Below are 20,661 nucleotides of genomic sequence, written 5' to 3' on the forward strand. Positions count from 1 at the left end.
ATAACAGGAAAAGCGTCTAACCCTAGCCCTAAATTCCCTATCTTAGCTCCCTATCCTGTTGCTACCACCCCTTGGCAGAACACAGTGAATCCACCCCCAACCCCATGTGCTTGTTGACGTACTGCTGCATCCTGGCCATAGCCCTAATCCTGGCTGTCTGGCTTGAGAAAGACTTAGATTCAGATGGAAATCCTGTTCTGGAATCCCACAGTTTCCAAATTCTAACACTAACCTTAAAACAACTCCCCCTCACCACCCTAAATCCCAAACAAACAAACAAACCTCACCCAACCCAAAACAGTTGCCACAGTTCCTAAAGATTTTTCTGTTCATGATTACTATGGGTACTGAACATCTAGATGATATACAATAGGCATTACCATTTTTTTTCTTTGTTGCATCTAGACCCAGCACTGTCTGGAGACATAATGCCCGTAAGAGAGAGGCTTTGCAGCAGATGGGCTGGGACAGTAGAAGCAGAGGTTTGGAGCAGGTGATTGAAGCAACTGATCTGAGTGAGTGGATTCATCAAGTTAGGGTATCTGTTACAAAGTTTTTTCCCTTTGTGGCACTCTGTGTAAGAGAAAAAATGCCTCAAGGATAGGGGCGATCTTTTTTTTTTTTTTTTTTTTTTCCCCTTCTAATATATGACCTTCTAATATAAATCACTCTACCTGGAGTTCATTGCCTTGAAGAGCTACCTCTCTAGGGTGGTCTGAAGTTCAGTCAGGAGGGACTTGATCTCATATCCTGTAACCTCAATGAACGACGTTGGTGATATTTGCCTACAGGCACTTGGATCAGGTCTTTAATGTTTCTAATTTGCTTGGAAGATGAATAGCCCTATATCCTGGCTATTAAGTAATTTAAAATCCTTACTGAGAAATACATGATCTCAGAGTATCTGATTTCCCCTGAATAATTTTTCTAAATTTCAGAACACTTCCTGGAGTACTAGCTTTTCAGAAAAGTTGTAGGATACCTGGAATGTTTGAACAGTGCTTTTTTTTTTTTCCTTCAAACTCTTTATGCTTCTTCCTTTCTTCTTTATGGCTTTAGCTTCAGTCTTGCCATTAGCCCTGTGTGAACAGAGTCCTCTGCCTGATTGGCATTCATTGAAAAATTGGGGCCTTAGAGACTGCCTGACCTCTAGTTTGTCCTGTGAGCATGTCTAAGGTGTACTCACCGTAATAAATCCCAAAGACAGCTGCTGCTCCGACAAATGCTCCCAGGAGTTGTGCTAATATGTAAATTGGTAATTTGGTCCATTTTAATCTTCCAGTCACGCACATGGCTAATGAAACGGCTGGGTTTATGTGACCACCTGAAAAATAAATCACAAAATAAGTCATATGGATGACTCAGATACATGAGAATAGGTGAAGGATTTGTAAAAATGTGGGCACTTCTAAGCACAAGACTAGCACATGCTTTTCTAGATGTTATTTTGCAATTAAATGCTGACTGCAATTAAACTGAAACAAGCTGGATGAAATTGGGAGGAGGGGGAGAAGCCAGTATCCACCAGGATCCAGCTTCCCTCTTGATGTTTGCAGGCTGTGTTATTTATCAGACTGATGTCCTGCAGTATATAATCTATAGATCTATAGACAACTTTTCTAGAAAAAGCTTAAATCTGCCCTATTGATTGTGATGGGAGGGTCCATCATTCTGCACATATTCTCTCTCCTCAAGTGCTTTGGCTTTTTATTTTTAAGGGAGGATTGGGGCAGCAGAACATTCATTGAGTTTAGCAAGCATGTATTAACATTAAGGACTGTTACTGTCTCGATCATATATCTTGAGGCAGATCTGGATTTAAGTCATGTTTATGTTCCTGTCTTCAACCTGGGGTTATTTAGGAACTCAGTTTTCATGAACATAAAATAAAATAATGTTAGGGCTGTTCAGCTTCATGCTGACTGTTGGTAAACTATGCCTAGATGGGATCTGGGGACAGCAGTGCATAGTTCTTCATCACACATTTTCATTAAGCTCTTACATCCTCCAGAAAGGTCCATGATAAGGAAACTGATAAAGTAGCTGTGCTGAAACAGTGTGTTCTATTTCCTGTGGAATTTCCTCCCTTTGTATTTAGGAGTAGCTACATCTAAAGTCACACATGGAAAAGATTTCAGCAACACTGGAATTCTTCATGAAAATTTTAGTCTCTAAAATATATTTATTGTTATGTCACAATAACATGTGACATAACATGTTTCCCTCAACATGGAAAAAAAAAAGTGTTGAATGCTTTGGAAAACTTCATTTTTTACAAATATGTAGTTGACACTTAAGAAATACCAAAACTGCCAAACAAATAAGCACATGAAACAGTAGTCTGCAGTAAAAATAGAGTAAACCCCAAGTTTCGCAAGGATATAGCAGATCCATTGCTTACCTTCCAGGTAAAGTCTCATTTCAGCCTGTATGGTTATCAGAAAAAAATAGCCTTTGTCTTTAATAAAATAACTAAAAGAGCATGACCTTTGTCTGTCAAAGGCTAGTGATGGAGAAAGGGCCTCTATGTACAGTTTCTGTGTTTGCTTGCACTTCAGGTCAGTGAGTCATTATCTTATGAAATCCAGGCACCCTTGATACGTAATGAACTGACAAACATAGATAACAAACTGGATAAAACCTTCTTTGTGACATTTCCAAAACTCTGACCTAGTAGCACCAGTCTTGAATTAATTTTGAATTCTTCACTGTGTTTCAAAGTCTTCAGCACAGAGCAAATGGATGGGTGGCACCTTATTTAACAGCCCTTCATGTGAATGTTGATAAATTGTTGTCTTGTCTTTTGTTCTTTATTCTGGCTGGAATGAATCATCTTCCTTTCTTTCAACACCTGATATTGTTCCCCACCTGTATATAATACAGGGTCATTATGATGGCCAGGACAAGTCATAATAATATTGGAGATGTCTGATTAACATTAAATCTGGAAAGGAAAAGTCTAGTCAAAAGCTCTCATGCTGACATAGGGGACTTAAAAGATTCTTGGTTTGTGTGCCACTGGTAGTTTCCTGTTTTTTTTAAAAAAAAAAAAGTCCTCTTTGGACAGTGTGTTCCCCATTCTTCTGTAGTTGCAGTGATCACAGTCATGAGTTTGTTTGAAACGTTGAAAAAAAATGGTGGGAAATTATCTAGACATTGAGGAAAATTAGATGGAGGAAAAGCAAAAAGGGCAATTTTCCTAGATAAAAGAGCTCAACTCTACCAAGTGTCCAGACTGTATATTTTATGTTACCATGAATTTAGAGTTTCATAAAGCACTGATGCAAAATATTTTAGCAGTACTTAAACATGAGACTTCATGGCCAAAGAGCCACAGAATTTGCTAACAAATTCTGTATAGGAACTCATATTCAAAAGTGTCCACTAGTAATCATATGTTGGATAGTCATAGCCTATTGAAAAATCTATTCCTGTTCTTTCACAGAGAAAATGCACTGCATGCAGAATCCTTTGTCATGGGAAAAACACAGGAAGCACAATACTGCAACATCTGCAACTGCTCTGCCTTGCTGTGATTGAACTATAATCTATAGCACAGAGATGAATACCCCTTAAAGATGCAAATGTAGGACAGGTTAGTGTCTTTACAGGATTTTTTTCATGATATTGCATTAGAAGAGTTTACCCGCCTACACATAAACCAAAGCTGTAGTTTAAAGTTGTTCGGATAATAGGAACATACTGCTGAATTATCTCTGTGTGATATTAAGGAACCATTCTGCTCTGTTTCAACGATAGTAACAACACTGCCTGTTTTGCAGTACCTTGAGCACTTTCTAATGTTAACTTAGCAACCTTCTCCTGCATGGTGTCTCTGTAAAAAAAAAAAAATTTAAAAGAGAAGATAAATAGCCACAGTTATTTCTGCTACAGCAACTATTTATAATGGCCTAGTTATACCTAGAGATACCTGCCCAGATTGACTTTACCCTCTTTATGAAAGGTAAGAAATGCCTCTGTGAGAACTGGAGTACAAGGACACCATTTGCTTTAAGAGGGCAATGTAAACTCCACATACAACGCGGAGTATTGTGTATTATAATACACAACGCTGTGTATTATCACAAACCATAATTTTCTACTTTAAAGGGAGAATTTAAACATTAAAAGCAGTTATGCCCATGTTTCTGATATTAATTTGGCCAAACTAAATGGTGGAAATAGGAGACAAAGCACCATCCAAAATAGCACACGTAGACAATGATTAGTTAGCTACAGACAAAAGAGAGATTCCTGACCAATATATATTGACCAAATGCTATAGCAGAAAAAAAGGGGCAATGACAGTACATTGACAGTGTATCACAGAGTGTATCTCTAGTACTAAATCTTTTAGCTGTTTTCTGCTTTCTATGATCTGCTGCTTCTGCGAATAAGCAGACAGGAGCATATTTGCTACTGCCTGTCATAGGACATGAAGAGATAAATTGCACTCTGTGAGGTGAACACTGCTCCTTTATACCAATTAGTGGGTGACTGCTGGATTCTGTAAACTTTTCATGGTTATTTCCTTAAACGCAGTGCCTATGCTGTCCAGGATCATCTGTATTGACAGAATTCTCAAAGCAAGACGAAGCAGATTTCTGGTTTGCACAGTCCACTTTCGATAAAGGCCAGAGGTCTGCTAAGGTTTGCACACTGTAGTTCAGATCAGAATTTGGTGGAAGATTTTGTCAAATGCAAAGAACAGAAGGAAACAAGAATACAAAAGATTTACTAGCGAAACTGACTCTGCTGTAATGGTGCTTGCTATTGCTAGATACATAATTGTTTATACCATGAGATGGAAGTAATTTAATAAAGTAGCCTTAAAACCCCAGTAATAAATACTATATAAGAAAAAAAAAGTCACTTACCAGAAACGCCCCCGGACACATACACTGCTATGGTGACTGCCATTGCAAATCCAACTGATACTGTCATGGGTCCACCATGGGCTCCTCGGCTAAGGACAGCCTGTCCCACACACCCACATCCCAGTGCCTGTATTTTAAGAGAAATGTAAAACCATGAGTGTGTCTGTCAAATGTTACTGGTTAGTTTGCAACTGCTGTTGCTGTCCAGGTATAGCTGAAATTGTTGTTACATAGTGAAACAATGCTAGAATTTGAGATTAGTGGCATGTGTGCCATCATTGCCTTTGCTGCAATGAACATTTGGTCTTTATTTTCCCCTGTTCTCTGACCAGGAAGAATGTCTGCTAATAATGACCTCTCTCTCCCCAGAAAACAGCTTTCAGGCACAATGATGGGATAGAAATCAAAACTTGGGGCCTAAACAAGATCTCACAGCCTCTACAACAAATCTCTGCATCTGAAAGTGAAGAGGGGATTAATTCTGTGTGATAAGTTTTCAGTTCCAGATTGTTGTTATAAGCAATGAAAAAATTTCTATAAAAGTTATGAAAGATAGTTCAAAAAGTTTTTAATGTTTAATGTTGAAATTCTGGAATGAGACAACTTACTGGAGATTAGAGTGTGTGTTACTGTTATGCTGCCTTGAGATCACATATTGCTCTATCAAACTATTTCACTGGCTCTGCCGTTTGAACAATTAACTGAAGTGGGGATACCTGAACAGTTCACATGGGAGTATTCTCAATGGATTTAAACTGGCTTCCATTTTATTTTGGTTCCCCCCAGAATGAAGTTCAGCAACACATTTAAATGTATCCTTAAGATCATGTTTATTCAGTTCTAAAGCTTCTGCTTAGCTTCAGGCATATGTTTAGGTCCTATTAAAGTTGGTAGGAAAGATATTCAAAGGTACAAAAGGCCTTTAGTTTAAGATAGACTAGCTGATCCATTTCTGCTAGAAATCAATTTGTGTCTTTGAAAATCTCTTTTTTAAATATATGCCTAAGTGCTTTGCTGAATAAGGACCCAGTACTCTATGGAAGTTATCAAATAATATCTATAGTCTGAAAACTTTTGCTTCTCTGCAACTCTAAGTGATCTGAATCATACCATTTCTGGCATGTGACTAGATTTATCTTGTGCAACCTCAATTACTTTGATGTTAAATTGGATATATATGTTATGTGTATATTCCTCCTTTGATGGTACATCGGAATCTGGGTTGGTTTTTTTTCTTCCTATGAAGTCATTCCATCTTAGCCAATGCAGTCACTTTGGTTAATCTCCTTGCTTCGCTTTAGTGTTCTGCCATTACTGTGTGTCACCAATGACTGTATAGCAAATATTCTTCCTAACTATGCATATTTGAATACTTAAAGTTTAGTTCTTTTAGAAATGCTTTTCAGTTGCAAGGCAGTTGCATTCCAAAACTGCAGAGTAATGGGAAAATCTCTCCTGCCTTAGAAATAGACTGTACCAAAAAGATTTGGCGATTGAGGTTTAACGAGCAAGTCCTACTAGAATAGATGCAATTTAAACAGACAAAATCATTCTTTTGTTTCTATGATTTCCCCAAGGGTTTTAACTAGTACCAAAATGTGACAGAAAAGCTCTCAATAAAATTACACTCTTAACCAGCTTGGCAATGCAGACAGAGTTTCTGTTATAAAAGTGCCCCAAGACTGTGTCATATACCCAGGTGCAGTTCTTGCCTTGAGGTTATAACCATGCAAGCAAACAAAACACTGTCTGGTGCCAAAGTGTTACAGCTGTCAGGTTACGTAAGGGTAGGGTGGTGTTAGATAGCAGTAGTTTATTGGACTGCATAATTGAAAGCTACAAAACATACTCCAAGCTGCAGTCAACTGCTGTGCAATGGATGACACAGGCTTACGTCAGGCATTCTCTCATTGCTATTAGTATGATGTACCTAGGAATTCAAATGGTAAGCACAAATGCACATACAGATATAAAACCAAACCAAAACACATTTTAGTTGTTTGCAGCTGAAATTACTTGGTTTTTTAAAACTTCATATGAGACAATTCTACTCATGTATTCATATGTTTTATTAATATGGAAAGAATGGGTATGCTGGAATTTATAAAGTTTAAGATTAGGGCACAAGTCTAGAGGAGGTGGAATTAGCATGCCTTCATTAGTCTTCATTTTCCAGACTTCTCAAAGGGAGTATTCCAGAAATTGCACTAAGCAAGATTTAGTGAAAGACGTGGCTCAGACATGGGCAAGTTCAGTAGGCTGGTCTGGGGCCCTGTGTACACTGGGGTGCAGTTTGTATTCAGGCAAGCAGTTAGATCTGCAAGTATGCACTTGTGTTCTGAAATGGCACAGGCAAAGTTTTGCAGATTCAAAAATGTCATTCTTTTGAAAATATTACCCCTTTCTGTAAGGATGATGGAAAAAGGAAACAGGAGTAGGGGATATGGGTATAGAAAAGGGTAACTACAGTTACAGAAACTACAGCTGCGTATATCAGCTACAAATTCACAAGAAGAGGGAAGGAAATAAGAGGGAGGCTGTGGCCTCACTTCCCTGATTACTAGAACTGAGGAGAATCATACAGAAACAGCTGTGTAGTCCTCTTGCATAATAGCTTCTGCTCTGCAAGTCATTGAGAAATATGCAACTCCAGACGCTTCTTTTTTGTGCTAACCAGTCTCAGAAAACTGGATCTACAAATAAGAAGGCATACAAGCCAGCTTGAACACCATCTGCACTGGCTTCTTACTCAGTGGATTAGCGACTGCCTGCTCACATATGATGAATGAACACTACTGCAGGCCCAGTCAGCATGTGTCCATTCTGGGATGGGAAAACTGGGAACTGAACCTGCAAATCTGAACCATGTTATGGTAATATTTTCTCCATCTACTGTCATTTGAAGAAGGACAGAAAAAAATTTTCTCCTACTTAATGTAGCTAGGCTTACATAACTAGAAACCATCACCTAATCATGTAATTACATGAGCAGCAATTTAATACCCTGTGAATCTTTGCTTGGCTGAGTTAAGACCAACGAGATCATCAAGTTGTAACTAAATATTCTAAATTTCCAGGCCAAGCTCAGCCATCAGCTGCACCCACACAAACTCATTGATTGAAGCATGTGGAGTTGACAGGAGTTTAATTTACAGTCGAATATAGCCAGACCTCTTTATCTTATCTTGTCTTATCTATGTTAACCAAGTTTTCATCTTAGCAGTTGTCTATAGCCTGATCTGCTTAAATTTACTAGAGTAGTTTCATTACTGACTTTTTGTTCACAAAGTAATTAGATTACTGTCATGAGTAACATGTTTGGGTGTGGAATAGCTGTCTGCACATTCTCTGCCAAAAAGCTTGCTTCGTAGACATTAGGTCCTTCTCTTTGTCTTGGGGTAACAAGGCTAATGTTAGGGAAGGAAAACAACTCGCCTCCAATGCACATAAGGTCCTGTTACTCCTTGGAAGCTTGCAGAACTTTGTCTATCACACTCATCAGAGAGACCAAAGATCATTTTGCCTCCATCTGTGCTATTTTCAGGGTTTTTGCAAATGCTTGTAATAGCATTTTTCAGTGTAAATAGGATTTTCTGCAAGATCTGAATCCAGAGTTTCAGGCCTTCTACATGGCCTGTAAAGCTTTAGACATCTTAAAGCAGAATGCTTATACAAAAAGGCCCTTTCTTATCAAACAGATCTAGCTGTAGTGTGCATTCATAGCCATACACTCTTGCTGTAACATGAAAGAAGGAGCCAAGTCTCCTGCTTTTTAGCAGTGTGGAGACAATGACGTGTGTTTTATTATATCTCATACATCACCAGCTGCCAAGCTGTGGTGAGTTACACATCTACAGTGAGGTACCATAGATGTCCCTGAAGGCAGAACATGGCCTGAATGGCTGCACAACTGATGATGTTCTACACAAATACAAGAATTCAGTGTGCTACAAGGAATACTGAGTTAGCAGTTACAGAAAAATTAATATTTTAATTATAAGCTGTACACTTTCAATCAGGAAATGATAGAAAAATAATTCAGAATTTCTATTTTAGACAGTTTTCAGGACAGCACTGTACTTAAAAAAACACAGCTAATTATGAAGAATCTCCAAGGTTCTCTCCACCAATTCACAATTTTCTGTAAGGATGCCTTTGTTCGGGGAAGGCAGCAACCCTGCCCCTTTCCCACGCCACACTCCCACCTATGTTCTCCTACTGTTCCCCAGACAGGCATTTCCTGCTAGCCCGCAACTTGTCTGCTCCCTTTTTCAGACTGGAGAGGCCTGCAGTACTGCTCTCGATTCTGCCGCATGTGCATATGTTCCTCCACGGTGCTGTGAAGGGGACAGGCTCTCAGGGGCAGTGCAGTGCGTTAGGCTCAAGCTGTGGGCTTCTGGTGAGTGTCCTGCTATACTAAAGTTACTCCTTCCAAGACTGCGGAAGCAGAGCACTATTGCTGGGACACTTGAGGACATATGAGCAAGCCCTTGGTATTTCACTTCTTAGGGAAACCCCCATGACTTCTTCAAGCAGCCAGACTTAGCACCACATATTTAGGCCCTTAAAACTGGGGATACAGGCAGGAAGAGTCAGAGAGTCCTTTGGGGGTTGGGAGAAGTGCATTTGCCCTTCACTGCAGGTAGGGATATTGTTGCCCATGAAAACATTACAGGGTTGTTTGTGGTTTTCTGTAGTCTTGTACAGTTCCTCCTGCCCCCCATCAATATTTCTATATATGGTTAGTTTGGGTGTTGCTTACAAAAGTAGTGAATAAATTTTTCAGGTAAGAGGCTGATTACTAAATGGATGGCGTCCTTCTAAAGGTCTTTAATTTGAACTGTATTTTAGAACTCATTTTCATTTCCAATCTGTTTACAAAGCAAGTCTGCTTAAGAATTTACCTGCTGCATTTCATAATAAGGGGGTTTATAATGGATTAGAAACCTTCTCCATAAAGAGGCATATTTTTGCTATGTTTGTGTATTATGTGGGGCCTTAATACAGACTGGGCTCCTAAGCATTCTTTCAATAGGAATGATAATGCTAACAGTAACAAAAATAAAGACACTTTAGATGTACTAAAATTCAGGGCATTAGCTCTGCAAGAATTCAAGTTGCAGGAAACTCCTGTTCTTCCAGGAAAGAGAAATCTTCATCTAATTTCATGTTTAGTATTTGCTATCTTTTGTTAAATCAGATAGTACTTAAAATTTGTAAGGTGAGAGAAAAATACAGCTTACCAGTCAAGTAATTTTTAAATACTTTAAAAACACATGGCTCTTATTTTATCATTAATTAAATATTTTGGTGGAGGCAGGGAGGGATTTCTGTACATTACGATTTAATCAAACTTGGAGTAATAAAAAAATCGCTATATCCGTTCTCCTGATGATGTCCTGGGACACAGCCAATATCCTCTTGGGTTCAAACGGATTTCCCTTTATTTTTTTCAGACTTGCTATCTAATAAAATAAGAGTTTGAAAAAACCCTTATCATTTAGTTAATTAAATAGTATAGACATAAGCATGAAAATGATTGCCATTTTGAAACCATTTTTTAATGACAGAAAGCATTACTACTTGGAGACATGAATGTAAATTTAATAAGGCTTTGGATGAATTGTGTACATAAAGCTTTTAAAACATATAAAGACCTGGTTCAAATTGCTCTGTGGGAAAAAATACAGTGAAAACATTGAGGGACAGACTATGCTGTGTTATATAAATTGATGCTTTAAATTTTTATTATTGCTTTTGCACAATGCAATAGGAGACAAATAAAAGCTTGAAATCATCTAGAGAGAATGCAAAGGTCTGCATTCTCTCATATTTTATTATGATTAATATTGCACTCTTCATCCTGAAATGTTAAAATGCTTTTCTTTCCTGAATTATATAGGGCAACTGGCTTGAGTCAGTTTCTTCAGTGAAGGTTATTTTTATTTTCTCACTAAGTTTTACAAATTCAGGAGAGAAAGGAAATTAAACATTTTATATTCAGATACAAACTTTCAGGAGTGAAACACAGCCCCTTGCAAAGGGGCTAGGAAGAAAAGACTGGGAAAGGGAAGAAAATCTTACCTAGTAGCTTCTTGAGGAGAAAAAGCGCCTATTCAGGTGCTGCTTCCCTCCCAGGTTACTCATTTATTCTTGAGCCGAGATGTGCTTCTCTGCTTTGCTTCCTACACCAACTGAAAAGATTAAAATCTTTCTAAACTTTTAAACTGTGTTTAGTCTCTGTAATGGTGCTTGGGGAATTGTACCATTCAGAGAAAGAGCGCAGGAGCAGTCATTGCAGTCTCCGAGAAAGGAGGTTTTCTGTCCTCTCTTAGGAGTATAAGGGTACATATATCTTTTCTTCTACTCTTCCCTTTGGGTGCAGGAACAGGGAGGCTGGATCTTGGCTGTGCCCTCGTGGTTGGAGGTGCGTGGTTCTGACTAATTAAAGCCTCAGTATGTTCTCTTCCTAAGCTTTTTTCTGTTGGAAAAAAAAGCTGAATGCTTTTAATACCAAAGAAGCCTCTGAGGAATGGGTTAGAGGAACTGAATCAAGTTTTCCTTAAGCCTCTTGTATTGGAGAGCTCACCAGAATTCACTGTTAGACAGGTTGGTTTATTGAAGTGTTGAGATCACAAAGATATAAACTCACTGTATGGCATGAACTGCATTTATTATCTTTTATTCTATTCTCTAACTGTTTATGACAGTTTTAAAAGTTATTACTTTTATTACTTTTTTATTAGGCAAAGCTTTTGAAAAAACAGCCTGTAAAGTTGTGTCTATAAAGCATAAATTCAAGTTTTGCATTCACAGCTGAATGCGGGAAGTATGCAAGTCTTCTGTAAGGCTCAGGGAGAGTGCCTACACTTCAGTCCTATAGGTGCAAAGTTTCTGGAAAAAAATGCATCTACAGGAAAAGGTCTTGGAAAATGAAGTTCAACTTACTGGAACCTCTTAGTTAAACAATGAGAGCTGAGTTATGTGTTGGGGCTGATATCGCATAGATGAAGATAATTCTCTTAAAACTTTCATGCAACATAGAACATCTGAGTCACCCGAAAGTTTAAAATGTCAGATACTGGAAAACTTAAGTTTGTATTGAAAACAAAATATTTCCTGTGACTTTTCAGAATTATTTGCTGTAATAAACATTTCAGGGTAAAAGAAGAATTGGGTAACCTTCCTTTCAGTTCTTTCACACTGCTAAGCGTTTAGGTGAATTAAAGAATGACTTCAGGGAAACAGAGGTGTTGTCTAGAAAAAAAAATGTTAATTGATTTTGATAATAGTAAAATTATAGAAATAACACCAGTGTCTAGGAACACCTCCTTAACCTCGGCACAACTAAAGGTCTTCATTACCACTTTGACTTCTGTTTGCAGTGCTGATTTAATACAGTAGTAAGAAAGAGTTTGCACATCTTCAGCAGAATGATTAGCAAAATTTCATTCCATCAAAATACATGCAACTGGTACATTTGCAGAAATGGAAAGGACTCTGAGTTGATGATGACAGGGAAAGGAAGCATCTTGTTCCCATAAAATGAGTGGGTTTGGTCTGGAAGTGCAGGATTAAATTCTATGACATTAGGTTCATGAGTGACTTCTATTATTTATTGGTCGTACTGTGGTATTGCTGCTAGAGATGTTAATGTAAGGATCTCTGTGACATAAGAGCCACTTTTCAGAGTGCAAACGTCACTAAGGGCCATGGTATTTGTAGCATTACATAATATTTAAAAAGCTGTTGAGTGACATATCCAAATACCAATTACAAATATGTTCTACTAACCTTTTTTATCTAGCTTTGACAAACTTAAGTTCACTGTCTAAGAGCTAATTATACAAGATTATGTACTCCAGGAGATTCATTGCTGATGGCAAACAAGGTAGCTGTTAGAGGCTACTGCTGTTTAATTTTGTACCTTAAACAAAACTCAGTGTAAGCAATTTCATCCTACACAAAGAAAGAGTCTCCCTTTCACAAAAATTTAGAACACAGAATTTATCTTTGTTTAAAATTTCTAAATAGTAAATTTGTATTAAATGCTAAACACTTATTTAAGGAGTAAATGATCAAAAGCCACATTTGCTTTCATTTAATGAGGATTGTAACGCATGTTTGGAATAAGGGATATATATTACTGTACAGTATTGCAATTAGTGTGCACTGGATTGTAGGGCCACAAAAAGAAAAATATGGAGAAGTTGTTTAAATTTTAATCTTTCAGATTGAGCAAATCCATGGAATGTCACACTTAAAGATTTTTCAGGCACGACTAGATTCCCAAACAAAGCAGGAGTGATAACTTACATAATGAAGTGGCCAGAATATGAAAACAAGACAAAAAGATTTTGATGAGCAAAAGATAAATATCTATCTTTCTCATTAGCTGGACTATTTGCAGCGTAGGGTTTCATGCATTCAGTTTGTGCTCATGCACTGCATTCTCTACGCACACACAAACATCTACTTCAGCGGGAGTTTTGCAAGAGGCTCCCCACCTCCTTTTGGAGACTAAGCTTTGGGATAGGAATATATATACTACTCACTTGTCTTTATATGCTAAATGGAAGCCTGTGTTCTGTTTCAGCAAGGAAGCGTACACTGCTCTGGACTCAGGAGATACTGGCTCCTGTGCAGCGCCTTTCTGGGAAACTGTGTTTAGTAAGATGCTCTTGAGAGTGAAAATGAAATACAAATTATGTTAGGTGAGCAGTAGCCGGTAAAGGAAGCCACATGGCCCATTTGGTTTCTCTTTTTGGAACTGTTCCAATTCAGATATAATTAATGGCATAAGCAAGAGAAAATCCCATTTTGTTTGAGAGCAATGCAGCCAGTTCCAAAGGGGAATATGAAGAGAAGCGTGATGAAAAGCAGAGAGGCAGTTGGTTAGGTGAGTTCCAGAGAGACTCACTGAGAAGTCACATAAACCATCTATCTGGTGCAGCATGTTCATTGAAATTCAAACATTTCAAATGTTCATTAAAAACTTTATGGGTAGGTTATGGGGTTTGTGGTTATTTATTTTAAATTACAAATGGCACATTTAAATTTTGCAGGTTGGGGTTTACCATGTGACAGCACCAAGGTAAATGAAAGAAATGGGCAGGAGTTTACAAATAATCTGCAGATATAAATTCACAGCATAATGCATGTTCCTCATTGCCTTTACTGCAAGTGTGACTTGGTTATGTTAAAACTCCATCACTGCTTTATAGAAATCACATAAGAGGTGAAATGCAACATTATCTTCTTTGCCGCTTGACAGAACTTTCAAAAGTAAATATGGTCTAATTCAAGACAGTAACCAAAAGCTCAATGTAACCAAAACTACATGCAATTTGCGTTTGGTTATAGATTGTACATTCTGGGTTTTCTGCCCCAATTCTTGTTCCAGAGAGTAATTAGAGAAGTTGTGTTATGCCTTGGGGAATAATTCAAGGCTTGATACTGAAAGAAATACTTGTTCCCCCAGCAGAATAGGTCTAAGAGTAAAATAGCCTAATCACCAGCAGGATTACCCAGACAGGCGATAACGGCAGCTGCTCTGTATACCGTTGGATCCATCTATACAGCAGGGCACTTCCAGGTTCCTAGAGTTTAGTGTTCCCCACTGAACCCTCAGAGAGGTTGAAATTGGGTGCTTTGATAAGCAGAGGCAAGGACTCACACAGGCTATGTATGTATTATCGAGTCGTGCAGTGCAAGCAGCTGGTTCAGAGAACCTGACTATGGACATCTCAGGAGGGATTACTTAGGAGTATCTCCAGTCTGATCCACTGGACTGCGCATCCATTAATGGTCAGCCCATTTGCTGTGATTCTGGAGCTCACCTTCGACTTCAGTTTCATTTGAAAAGAATTCAGTTTACATGCTCTGAGACCATGCTGCAAGACAAACCACAGCATATTAAGAAGGGATGACCAAGAGATGTTATCCAAACCATAAACCCAGTGACTTTCTCAAGGCTTGTTGTCTCAAATCTGCTCAACATTGCAGGCAGGGTGAAGGCTTGTTTTTTGCCTGATAAGCAGTTTCACTTTCTAGATGTCACGAAATTCATCTTACAATTTGTACATTTTCCAGGTTGGAAAATAATGTTGCAATGCTTGAGAGTTACCAAAGAGTGGTAGTTTAAGCTCTTAATAGTATGTAGTCTGTTGATGTTGTTCTCCAGAAAAAATAGAAATAGATTACTTGGGGAACAGATTTCACTTGGCTAACTTCCAGGTTAGGTGCTAGGTCGGTTGCAAATTTAGGTATGGTCAGTTAGCATTGACTCCCAGACAAAGCCTGTGGGTAATAGAAAGGTTCGTCCCTGCCTTGCTCCTTGGTGCAGATGCTCCCCACAGGCTGTAAAACCCATCACAGTGACATGAAATGGCTTTCAGCAAAGGTCTGAATCACCTGCTGTAGGCTGTGAAGTCTCACTTTCACATTGTAACAGGATTAAGACATAGTAATAGGATGGTGGAAGAGAGCTACCACTGCTTTAGCATACGTGGTGTCTGTTTTTCAAGGATTTCTGCCCTCTGATTTACCAGGCTGCCCCTTTCATTAAGTCCAATTTAAGTTAAGGGTTTAATATTTATCTGTTCTTAAAGAGAAACTACTTGCTGACAGAGCCTAAAAGCAATAGCAATAAATAACAGCTGGAAAGTCAGTTTCTTCACAATAAACGCTTTGTACTGCTGCTAACTTGCACAGTCTAAACATAAATTGAGGTATCCAAGCCCTGAGAAAACTGCAGTTCAATCCATGTGAGGCTCTTCTCTGCTTTAAGCCAAGGTTGAAATTAGAAAGGGTAAAATAGAATTGAGAAACTCAGATTGTCAGCAACAATTTTGTAGCTTCATTTTCTACTATATTCATATGGTGAATATACTAGCAAATGGGCTCTGGGTTTGCATTTCCTTCTAGTCTTGTGCAGCAGGACATTAAATAATATCATTTGCGGTCTAATCTGCACTTTAATACGTTTTCTTCACTTGCTTAATTGTATTAATGGAAAGAGGAGGATGATCTTGTGGCGAGGACACAGTACTGGAAGTCAGGTGATCCGGGTTATATTCAGAGTTCTGCCACAGGCTTCCTGTGCAGCCTGCTGTAATCAGGTTTGCTAATATATAATACAAAGGTAATGACATTTCCCCTCCTTACCAGGGTGTTGTGACACTTAATTCATTAATGTTTGTAAAGTGCTTTGTGCTCCTTGCTTCTAAATGTGCTCCTTACTGTAATAATGTATTATGGATGGTATTAAATTTGAGAATAATGTTACTTTAGTGCCTGTGCACTTCAGTTGGCTGAAGTGTAGTAAAGACCATTATTTTCATGTATTTTACAAGCTACTGGAATTTTTTAGATGACTTACTTGAAATTTAGCTAATATAGTTACAGTTACAAAATATACTGTGTCACTACTATGCCTGCTTCTTATTTTTTTCTGTCTTTTCACTATGATGAAATATTTAGCAACAAGCAGCACTGTCTTGTTCAGACTAAAAGGAGGAAGAAAGAGCTTGGCATAAATACTCTAGCTGCTTGACTTCCAGCTCTGCTACTGAGCCTGCTCTCTACCCTGGTAAATCACCAAACAGCTCTGTGTCCCAGTGGAAAATGCACAGAAAAACTGAGGAAGAAATTAAGTAAAAAAAATCTGGGGATATGAATAAGGGGAGTTTTAGTGTTTACCTAAATTGCAGCAGCACTACAGGACCAAGCAACTGTTTAATTTATGTAGTACAGTTAAAAACAAGACAAAAACCAGTTCATTAACAAAATCTTTGAAGGTTTGGCAATGCAACTCCCAATAAATTCACTACAAATCACACAGCTAAATTTCTATATTGCCCAGGAAAATAACTCAGCTAAAATTGTCTTAATGTGCAATACAGTATGTTTGTTAAAGCAAATGGAAATTGTGCATAGAAGTGAAAGTAGAATAAACTGCTGTGTTTTTTAAAAACAAAAGCAAGAGTACTATTAATATTCATTGTGCATATCTGGATTTTTCAGAATCTGTAGTTCACTGAAATTCTGCTCCTATATGAAATCCAATGCTTACCAGACAATTATAATACATAAAGCTATCTGTTTTTAATAGCCAGTGATATTTACATCAGGTGAAGAAAGGAATTACAGACTTACCATAAATAGAAGCAATTCATTCAAGGCTGTACAATGTTTGTCAGGCAGTAACCATGCTGCTGGTACAGTACAAGAAAAAGCGTACATGTCCCCTTACAAGCACTGTCCAACATTACATTAGTAGGAAGAAAGGAAAGCAGCTGACACTTACTATCAATATAAAAGTTCCCAGGAATTCTGAGAGGGCTTCTTTAACCAAGCTGTTCTTCAAGGCAAATTTCTCCTTTAAGGTTTTTTTGTTTTTCCGGCTCATTTTGGCTTCCTCTATTGCTCCGGTGCCCTAGTTACAAATACACACAAAATTTGCTCTGTATTCGTCCCTGCTTCAGCTGAACTTTGACACTTTTACTTATACATTGAAATATGAGATTTCATCTTGCACAGCCAGTGAAATCATCTGACTGCAGGCATTGACAGAACCAACTCAACATGCCCTAACAATTCATCATGAGTTTTCCATCCTGTGCCTTCTCTGAGTACCCTTCTATTTATATTGGTTAGATAATACCAGTAAGTTCACAATCAGAACGCTCCTTTTTTTCTTGCAGAACGGATTAATCATTACCTTTTCTGCTATGTTACTTTTTTTTCCCGGTAAAAATGAATAAGATGTTGTTCTTGTCACCCTGATAAAAAGAAAGAAGCCACAAAATAAGGAACCAAAATATTGTTGAAAATTTCTCTCTGACCTAGATTGAGATTTAGACCATGCTACTATTGGCTGTCCAAAAACTTTTCAAGGGGAGGTTGCAAAAGAGAGTGAATGCTTGTGAGAATGCTATGCTCTACCCTATAAACAAAAGCTCCTACCTTGTCACTTCTGAGGGATTTCAGTGGCTAATGAGGAATCTTACCTTGGTGTAGCACGTTGAATTTGTATATTCACTCACAATACTCTTTTTGGACTAAATGCCTTGCTCTCTAGCGACCCACCCTGTTTAGAAAAGAGCAACAAAGCAGAATAAATTAGGAATATTTAATGAAATCTGTTTTGGTCCAGTGGCTCCCTATAATGCAGTACAGGCAAGTGAGGCACTGAGTGACTATATGTCTCCAACATGTTTAGCTTAAAAATGCACAGGTGCTACAATACAAAGCATTATAATGTTATTTTCCATGGTCTTAAGACATAAAGTTGCTGAATATCTCAAAGAATTGGACCTCCTAGAGAAAAATATTACACTCTTAATCATCTTGAATGGTTTTATCGGATATGATACTGACTCAACTAACACACCATCTGGTTGATTTACAAGTATTTTCTGTCGTTTGACTTTACACCAAAACCTTAGCCCAGTTCTGGTAGATTATTTTGGCATGTATTGTAGATGCTCAGTGCCTTGGTTTGTATCTGTCCTAACCCTTTTTCACCTTGGTAGTAAATATGTTCAGGTCTGTCAGTACTGTTGTCTGCTGTGAATAGGCAGAGCTTTACAGGATCGGGTGAACGGTGCCTTGCCTCATGCTAGGACCTGATGCCTGTTCCCTGAAGCTGTAGTCACCACCACCAGTTTCATCCCTTCACCACCCAGTTCACCCCCCCCCACCAAATTTTAATCCCTAACTGCTTTTCCGTCTCCTTTTACTCACCTTTTTCTACTTCTGCATTCAAATACCACTCTGCCTTTAGCTGATTCAGAAAATGCTGACCTGTGGAAAGCCACATAACTGATGAATTATGAGATGATTGTATCTGTTCTGGTGCTGCATGAGTAGGGTGAGCACCTGCGCAGCAGCAGGCACGCTCTGCTGTAGGAGTGCTACAGGACCTGCACTACAGGGCCTGCCTGTAGTGCAGGTCCACACTTGTGCAGACAGCTGGGAGCTGCCGCTGGGAAGCCCCTGAAAATAGCCTGTGTACAGCACTTTGAAAACCTTTACCCTACACCACTGCAAAACAAAGATATTATGCAGGACCTTAATTATCACAGCATGCTAAAGTATATGTTTATTATGTCTGTGAGAGAGGTCTTTCAGAATTATGTATACAGTAGAACTGAGGGAGGATGCTAGGGAGGATAAACCGTTTCCTCTCTTCCAGGAAAATGAGAAATAGACAAACACATTTAAGAAAGCAATATTTAGTTGTTTGTCCATATCAGTTCTTTCTCTTATGCAGATGCAGGTCTCCCTCACAAAGCAGCATGCAGATACCTCTTAGTTTAGTCTCGTAACAGGTGTGAAGACATTAATGCTACTTTTCGAGTAACAATACGGCAGTAGCATGTCAGAGATCAAAACCCCTACTCATTTGTCCAGATCATGTTGCCTTCCTTGTAACAATTTTCTGTCTTTATGGGGTGGAGAACTGACACAAATATGCATATTTTACATTTGCTTTCTTCAGATTTTATAGAAATCACATGATTTAACTCCATTAATAAGAACTATGATGCTAACTTAGACCAAAGGTTCTCCTCAGCTCCATAACCAGATTCAAGCAAATGCTCTGAGAAAGTATAGAAGAACAGAATACATAAGGGATGATTGCTTTCTTGGTAAATCCTTCCAGCTTTTGAGAATTGGCAACTTAAAGTCACTGCTACACTTTAGAATCATTTTCAAATACAAAAGGGGGCAAGACAGAAAATTTGAATTTTCTCCTTTTACTGTATTCAGGAAGACGTTCTAAAGACATTTCTCAAATCTAACAAATATGTACATGGCATTACAAGAAAGACAAGTAAAATGTAAATATAAACACCATGAAATCTTTGACCTTAATTACTAACCCATATGATCCATGCTCCGTGTTACTGCCTTTTAGTCACATGCAATGGACCACCTGGTTGACCAATGGAAAGAAAATACACTGTGAAGGCAAAAGCCCAGCTAGAAAGGCAAAAGCCCAGCTGGAACTTAACCTGGCCACTGCTGTAAGGGATAATAAGAAAAGTTTTTATAAATACGTTAACAGCAAAAAGAGAGCCAGGGAGAATCTCCATCCTCTAGTGGATGCAAGGGGGAATATTGCCACTAAAGACAAGGAAAAGGCAGAGATACTCAATGCCTTCTTTGCCTCGGTCTTTAATGGCCCGACGAGTTATCCCCAGGGTACCCAGCCTCCCGGGCTGGAAGATGGGGACGACGAGTGGAATAAACCCCCCCATAATCCAAGAGGAAGCAGTCTTTGACCTGCTATGCCACCTGGACATCCACAAGTCTATGGGGCCGGATGGGATCCACCAAAGAGTGCTGAAGGAGCTGGCAGAGGAGCTTGCCAAGCCACTCTCTATAATTTATCAGCAGTCCTGGGTAACAGGGGAGGTCCCAGATGACTGGAGGTTGGCAAATGTGACGCCTGTCTTCAAGAAGGGCCGGAAGGAGGATCCGGGGAACTACAGACCTGTCAGCCTGACCTCAGTACCGGGGAAGATTATGGAAAGGTTCATCTTGAGTATGCTCACCAGGCACATGGAGGACAATCAGGGGATCAGGCCCAGCCAGCATGGGTTCATGAAAGGCAGGTCTTGCCTAACCAACCTGATATCCTTCTACGACCAGGTGACCCGCCTGGTAGATGAGGGAAAGGCTGTGGATGTTGTATACCTGGACTTCAGCAAAGCCTTCGACACAGTCTCCCATAGCATTCTCCTGGAGAAGCTGGCAGTTCATGGCCTAGATGGAT

General features: G+C 38.8%; 1 protein-coding gene across 1 annotated transcript in view; it reads right to left on the reverse strand.

Annotated features, from left to right (window-relative positions):
- AQP9 (aquaporin 9) overlaps positions 1 to 17,286 on the reverse strand; it is a 30,165-nt gene extending 12,879 nt beyond the window's left edge. Inside the window, exons 1-3 of the mRNA XM_009643975.2 lie at positions 17,185 to 17,286; positions 4,878 to 5,004; positions 1,187 to 1,324 (exon numbers count right to left, since the gene is read on the reverse strand). Of these exons, the coding sequence (XP_009642270.1) occupies positions 1,187 to 1,324; positions 4,878 to 5,004; positions 17,185 to 17,286 (367 nt within the window). The remainder of the gene's footprint in view (positions 1 to 1,186; positions 1,325 to 4,877; positions 5,005 to 17,184) is intronic.
- Between the last annotated feature and the right edge of the window lie 3,375 nt (positions 17,287 to 20,661).

Source organism: Egretta garzetta, unplaced genomic scaffold, assembly GCF_000687185.1.
Source record: "Egretta garzetta isolate BGI_Z169 unplaced genomic scaffold, ASM68718v1 scaffold287, whole genome shotgun sequence".
In the NCBI taxonomy this organism is placed as follows: Eukaryota; Metazoa; Chordata; class Aves; order Pelecaniformes; family Ardeidae; genus Egretta; species Egretta garzetta.